The following is a 12,370-nucleotide window of genomic DNA, read 5'->3' on the forward strand; positions in this document are numbered from 1 at the left end:
GCGAGAATATAAAAACGATGATCGATGTGAATGTGCATTTATTAAAATTGTAATAAGAAAAAAAAATTAAATATGATAAATGTCAAGAAGGAAAAAAAGTATATAATGTTTGTTATTATTTATTGTTTATGGAACAATCGATCCAATGTTAAAGTAGCAATTGATGAGTGGCATCTTCATTTTCGGTTTTCGGTACGAATCGTGATGATTTTGATGAGTGCTTTTTTTTCTTTTCTGCCGCTGGTCTTGCGAACCAATAAGAGTATATCTTCAATTGAATGTACGATTCTTGAAGTGTTTATGAATGAATCGTGAAGGCATCGAAACAAAAGCTGACGATAAAAAGAAAAAAAAAGGTCACTCATCTGACAATGATCGTAGAAGTAGTAATAATGATGTTCGCATCACTCAAATGGTTTCAACATCATCAAATTTTCAATTTGAATTTTGAGAGACTCATTTAGCGTTTATTAGATTCTTATTCTATCTTTTTCATTTATTTAAAATGTATTTACAAGATATTTGCATTCGATCCATTCATTGATAATGTATGCGATATAAATATTCATACAGGGAATGCAGACGCCAATGTGTGGTGCTTGTTTGTTTGCTTGTCGCCTGTCCATTGTGAATGAAAAGTAGATGAACAACATGCACACACACACACACACACACACATCACATACCTTTCTTTGTGTGTCGACCGTGAAAGAGTATCGATTCGTCACAAGCATAGGTTGGCTCTCTGATATTTTGCTGTGGCTTCGCCCAACAAAAGCAGCAAAAGACACTCAACGGCAACAACAATAATAAAATACGTTAAAACAACGAAACGAAGACGAACATAACAAGCTGAAAGAAAGAAGCGAAAAGAAAACAAAAAAGAAAAAAATAATAATATTAAGAGGCAGCACAACAGCAGAAGCAATAGCAGCACATACAATTCGCGGCACATTCATTCGGTTCTCTGCCATCGTGTGGTTAAGTTAGTCCGTTATAAAAGTGAGTATCGCCAATTCCGTGATATCCGTGTAAATTTGTTGTTTGTTTCGATCTTGTGAACTTCATTCTATCGCTAAGCCGCGTGCGATGCGCACGGCTCAAATTCCAAGAGTGAAAGATCCAGCAAATAGAAAAAAACCAAAAAGAGAATAAAAATATAAAGACCCAGAAACTGGTATGGATAATTTAAAAGTATAGAGTTTTTGATCGAAAATTCATTTTCGAACTGAATCTGATCGCAAATGCAGTGATCAACACTTCAATTTATTTGTGAAAAGAAGAAGTCGTGATTTGGTGTGTACTCGAGCTGTTGGCACAAGTGATTAACGAGTTCAAAATCGGCATTCGGCATTTGTAATTGGATTGAACTCTGTGCGATTATGTAGTGCTTATTTGGTTCATTTAAAATATGTGTGTGTATAAAACCAAATGAAAACAAAAAAAAAACAGACACATATTTGTATGTAGAATGAAATAAAAAAGTTATAATTGGTCAAAAAGTAAAAATGCATATCAATTGCACATGCACTCATACATATATGTCAAGAAAAAGAAAATAATAAACAAATAACGGCACAATTTATCAACGTAACCCATTTGTGTGTGGCTGTGCATTCATGTAGATGTGAACATAAAAATAATATATTGAATTATGCCCGGAACATAAAAGAATACAAATCGTTTGCATAGTGTGTGAGATAAAGATAAAAGTCAGTTTCACCGAGAAGGAAGAGAGAATTTTTCGAATTTATAGCGATACCACATATACTTATTTTGACGAAAGTCACGAAACACATAACCACCGACGAGTTCATGTTAAACGGATATGTGCGCTGTTATTGTAGGTAGCTGCTGGAGTGCAGCAAGCAATTCAACCAAACCAATCGTCTCTCTTTCTCTCTCTATATGTGTGTGTGTGTCTAAATGAAATTTAAATGAAGTGTTCAATGGTAGACATGTGGACACTGTCACGGTTTTGCATTTATGAAATGTGATCCCATATGTGTACATATATTATCTCTGCTCTCTGCCGCCACAATCGGTTTAAACACATGAATTTTCAATTGCACCTACGTGCTTCAGTGTCTTTTTCGACTAGTTCGCATAGAATGGCTTTTATGTGCTGCATCTCATTTTCGGGCCATTCAAGTAAACCGCACATTAGAAAATAAAATGCTACGAAAGACCCAAATATCATTCGAACATTTCGGTTTACGAAGAAGTTATGTATGCGCGGATACATATATATCGGTGTGTATTATCTGTTTGTGTGTATATATATGCTTTTATGTGGTGAACCGAATAAAAACAAGTTTTCGATGTTCTGATTGTCGGGTAAACTCATTCAGAGACACTTTTCCAATGCGTTTCATTTTTTCCGTATAGTTTTTCGTTTCACTTTTAATTCGTTCACATGTACCGTCCTGTCATCACATCCAAATAAACAGATTAGACAAGCCAAAGATAATGAACAATGGTGTTGTTTTCATTGAATGGCATGTGCAAAAAATATGATTATATATTTACTCTCGAACCCTTCAAACATTTTTGTGCATGAATACGGTGTGCAAAATTTCAATTTCGAAAATGTTTTTGGATTTTACTTCGAAAGAAGAATAACAACATCGCAAAAATAATACCGCATTGTTTGGATACAAAAGATCATTATTTAATGGTAGTTTCGAAAACTAAAAAAAAACGAATCAAATCACGCGCCAAACGATGAGTCTGTCATAATTTACAGTTGTATATTCTCTCGTCGATTTCCTATTTATAAATAATGATTTCAGATGTTCAAGAAGACAAAAGACAAAACAAAAACTACAACTCCCATACCAACACATCGACCGCATTTTTTTTTTGTTTCTTTGCTGAAACAATACATTGTAAGACTTTGCATCATTCGCCGTTCTTTCAGCATCTATCATCGCAATTCATTCACACAAATATATTCGTTCATTTTCTGCACTCGTTGTCCAACAAACAATGGACCAATAAAATGTTTCCCGAATATTGCAAAAAAAACAGGTACAAAAAGCTATTAGAAATGAAAATAAGAACATAAATTTCCAATATCACAGAAATTTATGCTTTTTAGTCACTCTTGAATGTAGTCCATCGACATTGTCATCATCATGATGATGATCAACAACAGCATTATCGCCACTACAAGTATGTGTTTGAAGGAGAACAAACAACAGATACCACATATAGAAACGTAGCACCGATATTATCATTAATATTTACAGAGAATGCAACACAAAACCGTCGTCATTCCTGTTTAAGCTAACATGTTTAACTTTTTTGTTTCTCTTTTAATTTCTACTCGTTCGCTTTCGATATAAGCGATCTTGTGTGCCCGCAAACAACACCAAGAACCACCAAGATGTATTGGTAATCATTGAGTGTATTTCTGCTTGTTCTTTGTTGTACGGCTGTTGCTGGGTATGCCCAATGTTTGTGCAAACGGCATCGTGAAGCCGTTTTGTGAAAGGTTTCCCAATAGGTCACAATGAAAACAGATACTTAAAAAAGAAGCACACGCGTAAAAGATACAAAATGAAATAAAATGCATGATGAATAGATACGATGGAGGGCACTGAAAGAAGATAAAAACGAATCTACTTCTGTTTTCATATCGAATCAATCCAATGAAAAATGCGACACGGTGTGCAAATAAGAAGAATTTGTGAACAATTTTTGTACGATGAACCCGAATAACCAAAAGAGGAATGTACTATTTTTGCGGAGTGTGCAACACAAAAAAAAGCACCAATGTTTCGATAATCTTTTAGTTTAACCATTATCATTTACTCACCAAAATTGGCAAAAAAAGAATACATTTGTCAAGACGATAATGAAATAGTGCAATGGCCACACTTTCCACACTCTGATTTCATGCAATTCGTGGTATCTCTCGTTCATTGTATGGTTCGACCTCGTAATGGTGGCAATAATCGACACAATTGTGTGCAAACATGCTCTCCTTCAATAAATTTTGTTGATTTATTTTCGCAAAATATCGTCAAGAAGTGGTCAGCCACATACACTTGAGATGGGAAAAAAAGTTCGGTTTGTTCCGAATGAGTTTTTTCGGTCGTGGTTGAGTGCATTGAAAAGATCAAGCAAACGAAATGAAATGAGAGAGTATTTGATTTCCATTCATATATGGACAAATTGTTGCTTTATTTTGAGAACCAAAACCACAAACAAATTTATCCATACGTCAGACGAAATTTTGAATAATAAATCAAATGAGGTTCTTTGCATGTGTGTGTGTGTGCACGATTAGAGAACAAAAGTCGTATGTACGAAAAGGTCGACACGCAACAAAATCTCCAAAAAACCAGCCGAATTTATTCAAAGAATAGCCGCATTTTATTTCTTTCGAGTGAAAGAAAAGTGATTTTAAGCGGAAACACATTTTTATATACAGTCAGCCGCCCATAGTAATAAACTCTTTTTGTTTGTTGAAGAAAAGAATGAGACGCAACATTGATTGCGTCCGAACAATGCTTATAAGAAATTCCATTTGCATTTTCGTGAATATTCATAGTTTTTTTTTAAACTTTATTTGTATTCGAAGAAATTGTACGCAATGTACAATTTCAAATTCAAAGATGTAGAATTTGATGAGCTAAGACACAAAAATTGTTCAGTCGAAGTGCGAAGACGACATTATGCAATTTTTTTTTATTGTATAATTTCATACCGCAATTTGTATAATTATATTTGGTCATTGTTTAAGCCGTTTTTTTAAAAATCAAATGAATATAAAAAAAGTGAAAGAGAGTAAAAGATAAGCTTATTAGCGAAATAAATTGCAACGAAAATGAAACTGAAGAAATGTCCAATGAAGGGACAATAAACTCCGAAGATAAATTTCAAACAATTAAAAATTTGAAACGTTCATTACGAATGATGACAGTGAGGTGATGAAAAAAACAAAAAGGCGTTCAACCACACCAATACAGACGCAAGCACCGAACAAATATGATTTGCAGCGTAAAAGAAACAAATACAAACTCAAGCTAAACAAACAATTTTATGAGTTTCCGTATTTTCAATTCAGCATTATCTTTCTCTTTCATTAGTTTTTTTTGGTTTTATTTTCGTCTTTCCATAATTTAGTGTTATTATTTTCATCCGATTTTTTTTATGTTTCATTTGTTGTTGAAATAATAATGTCAAAAAGTATATATAAATAAGATTTCATTTCGTTTTTTTTTTATTATTGCTTTGTTTGAGTTAGTCTGTCATAATTTCCGCTTCCATTTCACTGTATTAAATTATGATGAAAAGCATTTTGCGGTGGCATTTCAATCGTATTTATATGCCGAATGACACGTTTAACGGGAAAACTAAAATGAACTCTTTTCTTATATTCTCTCAGAAAAATAGGGCTTGATGCTCGTAAATTGTATTATTTTTCTGTCTTCTCTCTCTTGCGCACTTTTAAAAGTGTTCCCAAGGGTTTCGTGTCTAAAAATCATTTACATGTTATTTATAAAAAAAAATATTATAACTTCGATGCTGCTGTGAAAATAGTGCAGCTTCTCTCACGGCAAATTAAAAGTACATCAACTTATGCGATCAAAGTATGGCAATCCCGTTTAATAACTTGAACAATTGAAAAAACAAAAACATCCACTCAGATTCTGGATGTTTGTGAGAAGAAATTGCTGAAAATGTGCTTTAATTTGATTTTATTTGAATCGCAAAACGAATGGAATTGAATTTTTGCCAGTTTTGCTTGTTTTCTGTTTATAATGTTGTAAAAATCGAGATATTTACTTCTGAAAATGGTTTGTCGTGACTCGACAATAATTTTGTTGGCATGATCATAAACGATGTGTTTACTCTCTTTTTACGGGTAATACATATGGAATGGGCTAAAACTTGGACCAAATCAGTTATGAAAGACATACTACTTTAGTACAACAAAAAATCATCGCGTATAACAAATTTCTCCATTTTCAGCCAATATCGCGACATAATCAGCTTTCAAATGTATACTGAATGACGAAATCAAATCGAATAATTTGCAAATCGATTTTGAAGATAGCATCAAATTAACTGGCCAAGTGGCAAATATCAAACACCATAACGTTGAATACGCTCGAGGTGATAAGTGGCAACGACGCCGGCGACATAAAACATGGGTACAAAAATTGAATATGTGGATTCGAATCACTTGCATGCAACGAATTATATTCGAAACTCGAAAGCGATAGCAGTTCTATGGGCAATTTTCACAATATGCTATGCCATTATAAGTGCGGTGGCGTTTTTCACACCAGGTAATTAATAAAAATGTAAAATTGAATGCGGTTTTCACTTTTTAGCGCAAACAACGTCGTGAAACATGGAAAAATCTGCAAACAATTGAAATGGATTGAATCACACGATTTTCGACACAACTATTTATTGGCCTACAGTGTGTCAGGTCAATTGCGATTCGATTCTGATGGTTAAAATACAATTGAAATTAAATTGAATTGAACGGCGTTTCGCTTGTTTTTATCTCTTCTCTTTCTCTCTGGTCATCGTTTTGTTTCTCTCTTCTTATTTTTTTTAAATTCATTTCATCTTATTAGAATGGGTTGGTGATTTAGATTCAGAGAATGCAGGTCGTTTAGGCTTATGGCAAGTATGCCAACGTGACGAAACATCGGATAATTGCCAAAAACAGTTGGCCGATTTTCTATCGATACCTTCGATTCCGTTTCAGGTAATTGTTTCATACTGCCATATGGCTCTCGTTCATTTCAATAGCTTAACTTTTACTTTTTCTTATAATACATCGACCATTTTCCTTCCTCATTTCATACACTTCCGATTCGATCGAAAAGTTTGATTTATGGATTTTTCTTTTCTTTCAATTCTTTTTTTTCTGTTCACGTTTTATATTCAATATTTCAATTGAACGGATTTTTAATTAGGTGGCGACGGCTTTCGTTGGTCTATCGGTTGTCACAGCAGTACTCACCATTTTATTTCTAGTTTTTTTATTTTTCCTCAAATCGACGACTGTCTTTCATATCTGCGGTTGGATGCAAATTCTATCAGGTAAAATTAATTAGCAAGTAAGCGTTGATTTATTGTTTTTGATTCATTTTATGGTGTTTACAAAGGTGAATCACCAATGAAATGGAGATTTTGCACGCAAACATTTCACTCCATTGCTTTTGATAATATTCAATGTTGAATTTCTATCATGCTCTCATTCATATGCAAATGGTTATTATATGGTTGAACTAAAACCACACATATATATATATTTTCTTTGTGGCGCAAATATAACGAGAGAGAGAAAAAAAATAGTGTATAGTATGACAAAAACAAACAAAATTTATTACGTTTAATTCAAGTAAATGGTTTTTGGATACGACATTTTGCAAGCAAAGGCGGTATCATCAATTGTTAATAAGAAAACCAGAAGAGAATGGTGCACGGCACCAATGTCGTGTCACATATATTGACCGTATAATTTAAGATCGCAATTCACGTGAACGTCACGATAAAGGATTAGAAACTTGGCAATATACGCCGTTTATAATGGACGATTGTATGAGTGCTGTGATCAAAACATCAATTTATCATTACCTGTTCACCCATTTTAGACAAGATTTATGTAGAACAATTATACGTTTGATGGTTTAAACAGAGTGAAAATTTTTGCTCAATACGCGGCCATTGCCAATATACACGAACACATGCATACAAAAACTTATGACCATCATAAAATTGAGATCAGTTTCTTCGATGCAGCAGTTTACATTGAACTGTTTAAATGCCATCGTCATTATCATCATCGTCGTAGTCATCGTAGAAAGCACTTTGAGTGCTCACTCGCTGGCATGCAATTCACCGGAGAAAAAAAAACACATTCACAAAAGCAACTAGCTTGTTGATTCCAACTTAATAAAAACGTTTCTATGCTTTATAAAAGAAACCGGTTCAGAATTGAATGTTATAGGCCATTGAAAATAGAATCAAGCGATTAAAGAATGTTCATGATAAAAAGGCTTTGAAACATAGGACAATGAGACGAGAGTACCGCTGATGCGTTTGCAAGTAAAGTGGCGTACACATTTTATGCATATACACTTTATTACAGGTAAAAAAACGACGACAACAACAACAATACGATACATATGCGCACATTATCTCTTTCTCGCCTAGACCGAGAATAAAAAATTGAATATTTAATGAATACACAGAAAGAAAGAATGAAAGATACAAAACAAAATAATAACCATTTTTGCCAAACGAATTAATTTTCGCAGATGTGACGCATAAAAACTACCGAGTGCAATAGGCTATATGCACTTTTATTTTCCATTTTCAATTCAATTCGAATACAGTTTCCATCAGACTGCACACCCTGCGCACTCGATCTCGAACCAAACAAATATATCATCAAATTTAAATAAAATTGTACACTCTTTCAATGCCATTCAAGAGGTATGATCTATTTCGAAATGGATATGTGTGATATGAAGCGTTTCGTGTGCTTCACATCTCGGTATGATTTGGCCAAATGAAATGTGTATAAATATGTGATCCGCATGAACGAACGAGGAACTCAATGGACAATGAATACCGAAAAGTACATATCATTATAAATCGATTAGCTGATTCGCTTTTTTTGCTTGTTGTTATCGTCTTGAGCGCTCGACAACAAACGCATAAAAAAAAAACTATCAAATTAGTTAATGGAAGTGCCTAAACGGTTTCCAATTAATTATCGTGAATCGTATAACAATGCGACTATAATCGATTTCCAGCGGGTTTTTTTTCATAGCCAAACGATGCTTTGGATGATTCTGCGAGCGAGATAAATTAAGATCGAAAACAAAAAAAATGAAAGATAAAATCGTCTGGTTAGCATGGCAAATAAAAACAGCGAACAGATTAATTGCCACAACTAATGAATTTGTCTCGATAATTACATGCACCACTTGAATGGCGTGCAGACAATAGAACGGCTTCGTAATATCTTCAATCCGATTCCGCACTTGATTGCTTCGTGAATCTTAACTTGGTGTTACATTTGAACTCTTTTTTTTTGGCTTAAAGTCCAAAGCTGCCCCACACCGCAACATTTCACAAAAACAATACATTCGGGAAATTGTAATGGTATAACTTACTAATGGTGTGTTGTGAAACACGTTAACTTAACGGTTATTTGCGACCAATCTAAAAGCCGGTTTTTATTCGGCTTATTCGTCGTTTTGCAATTATTTTACTGTCAACAATATAGTGTTAAAGTTTTTTTTTTTGTAAATTCTGGTCTATATATTCATATTGTTGCAGGTAGAGAAGTGAAGTCAAATACGCTATAAATAACATATACACTTACACACGTTTTGCGACGGTGAGTGCCGTTTATTCAAAGGCGATGTGTGTGAATCAATTCTATTATTATTATTTTCTGTTGTTGCTTCTGTTGCGGCTCTTTTGTTATTGTTTTAAATTTTCTGCGTAAATCAACGGAACACCGCATTTGAATTGTAACACAGAGTCTGCGAAAAATAGAGCATCAATAGCAAAAAAAAAAATAAGAGTGCGTTGTTTTTGTACCTTCTTTTGCTCACTATTTTCACACTTAAATCATGAAAAGTCGAGTGCTAATGCCAAGACTAATTGTTTTGACAGCTGATCTGACGATATTTAATCGTTGATATTGTGATATTGAATTAAATCCACAATTTTTATTTGAAGTCACCTACAGACGTGCTAGAGAAAGTCGACCCGCTGACGATTGATTCAATACAATTTTCATTTTCGTATATATTACATCGCTTATCTAGCTAGTATTTTATGCAGAAGAAAAATGAAGAAGAAACGAAACAAAAAAATAATACGAAAGATCCATGCAACCAGAGGCAATTGAAAAATTTATACAAACTCAGGCTACAATTGAACTTGAGAAAGTTGTATTTCAGATTTAATATTTATTTTGAATTCAGCCACTCTTCGTATTATTATTTTTTTTTATTGAAATTTTTACATTATAGACGCTAAATAGAGGAGAAACATTACATAGACATTTGCATAAGAGCTTAAGAGCCAAAACAACAGATCTTACTGGCAAAATATAATAACAAAAAGGTGGAATAGATTAGAAACGAAATGAGAAAAAAGAGATATTTGAATATACACACTCTCTAGTGTAATTAAACTACTAGCATCTGATTTGTATGTTATAATAATAATTAAATCACATATGCACGATTTGGCTTTGATTGAAATTAATGTATCAGCAAAGTGTATCAAAAACAAGAGAGTTTGCTGTAAAAAAACAGCTGCTGGTTAATATCTCTTTACATCGAAAAATGATAGGGTCTTTTTATTTGAATACTTTCCTGATGTTTCATCTGCCGTCAACCGAATCGTTTATTTCGAATGGAAAAGGAAGCGGTTTTCGGAATTCAAGACACATTCAAATGTATTACAACGATTTTAAACACGCATAAGGAACTATGATTTTGACTTGCACGCTTTCAGGGCGCCAATGTACACACGCTACGATAAACAAACGCTTCAAAATTCATTAGGTTATTTCAAATTGTGCATATGTAACTTGTTATTTGGTTCAACGCTCAATTCCATTCATTATTATTCGAATGTAATAACGTACTTTCGGTTGTAATTCATTGTAGTAATTTGTCGATATTTTGCTTACAGCAATCAGCATGATAGTGGGATGTGTTGCATTTCCGTTTGGATGGAATTCGAATGATTTTCGAAAAATATGCGGCCCAGAATCCAATCGATTTGAGCTCGGCTTATGCGGAATACGATGGGCATATCCCTTGGCCATCATTGGTAATTATCAGCATATTATCATTAAAATGACATCAATATTTGACGGTCTCTCTCTCTGTCAGCCAATCGATTGTATTAAATTTATTTTCGCATTTACAGGTTGCATTGATGCGTGTATATTGGCCACATTAGCATTCATACTAGCCACACGACATGTACGATTACAACCCGAACCAATGTACCAAAATTCTATGTTTAAAGGTAATTTTACACGTTCAGGCAACCAATTCACATTATTTCATAAAATGCTAATCACATTTTGTATGTGTTTCTCTTTTTTTTCGTCGTTCGATTGGTGTGCATACATTCAGGCGAGGTAAATAATGCGTATTTAACGGACGCCGTTAGCATAGCTGGTTCACGAAAATCGCTAAATTTACAACCGGTGTTGCTAGTTGCTCCACCACATCATATGCAAACCGCAAATGGAGACGACAGCATTTCACAGTTTTCAAATCGCACATCCAGTCGTTACAATCACAATCGACCCGATTTCCACAATTCCATGCATCATTTCCAATTGTAAACTTGATTATTTAACAATTCTTAATACGTTTTTGTTAGTTCGTTTGTTTCATTGTGTTTTCGTGATCGTTTTTCCATACATGCTACATATACTTTTGTCATAAAATTCTGGGCTCCTTGACCCAACATCAACACCATCAAATTTGTACAACTCAAATGAATTCTATTCGAATGCGAACCACTTTATTCATTCGCATTTAATTTTCTATGTTTAAGACTTTTTCTTTTGTAAGAGATTTTATTATATTTATAATTCAATTGCATTGTGATTAGCGACGATATGGAATGTGGAACATTTTTTAAAATGGTCCAATCATAGAAGAGAAAACCGACATGGAAAACGGATTGCATATATTGTTATGCATAATTGTATTTGAAATTGTTTAGTCGATAAATGTATGTCATTTTTATGCGAGCCGCATATTTGTATTTGTATTTTAGTTGAATTGAAAATTTTGAATAAATTTATTGCAAAACAGCATACGCACAACTTTGAATTTTGTATGATTAAAAAAAATGCTTGCAGGCGAAAGGGACATACGCTCTTTTAATCGCTTTTAATGTTCAAACTGTATGCAGCTCTATGTGGGTGTGTTATTTATTCGCTTTGCAAGCAAATCGCTTAATAGAATCCGAATTCGACAAATTCACAAGCATCGTTGATTCATCATCATCGTCATCAATGAAATCCATGGCGGCAACATCATAACTCGAAATCAAATCGAAAAACACTAAGGTTTTGATTTAACGATATGTCAAATACAGAAATTGAACGTATCCTCGTTTGCTTGCTTCGCCACAGCCCCTGAATTCCACACACACACTTCCACTTTTATGCGCATTCATTTACTGTGTGTGCGATTGAATTTTTGGTTTTTTATCAAATTAATCGTGAATGTTACCTTTTTTCTCCTTCTTCCACACATAATCGATCTTTTACTTTCTCTCTCTTACACACACACTCCATATTTGTTCCAATAAATAATTGTTTCGAATTGGTTCGGTTCAT

General features: G+C 33.7%; 1 protein-coding gene across 5 annotated transcripts; it reads left to right on the top strand.

The window, feature by feature from the left end:
* The first annotated feature begins 894 nt into the window (after positions 1-894).
* On the top strand, positions 895-11,842 carry LOC116337693 (LHFPL tetraspan subfamily member 3 protein). Of its 5 annotated transcripts, none has more exons than XM_031762461.1 (7): positions 895-1,002; positions 5,983-6,302; positions 6,600-6,733; positions 6,945-7,071; positions 10,696-10,836; positions 10,936-11,037; positions 11,148-11,842. In XM_031762461.1, the coding sequence occupies exons 2-7, from the start codon at positions 6,161-6,163 to the stop codon at positions 11,360-11,362; spliced, it is 861 nt and encodes a 286-aa protein (XP_031618321.1). In that variant the 5' UTR covers positions 895-1,002; positions 5,983-6,160; the 3' UTR covers positions 11,363-11,842. The 5 variants fall into 5 exon arrangements, with proteins under 5 accessions (XP_031618321.1, XP_031618320.1, XP_031618322.1 ...); XM_031762460.1 differs by having other exon boundaries at positions 954-1,177; XM_031762462.1 differs by lacking the exon at positions 895-1,002 and adding an exon at positions 1,374-1,462.
* Positions 11,843-12,370: the final 528 nt, after the last annotated feature.

This window comes from Contarinia nasturtii, unplaced genomic scaffold (genome assembly GCF_009176525.2).
Source record: "Contarinia nasturtii isolate CC-2019 unplaced genomic scaffold, AAFC_CNas_1.1 Cnas_scaffold_285, whole genome shotgun sequence".
NCBI lineage: Eukaryota > Metazoa > Arthropoda > Insecta > Diptera > Cecidomyiidae > Contarinia > Contarinia nasturtii.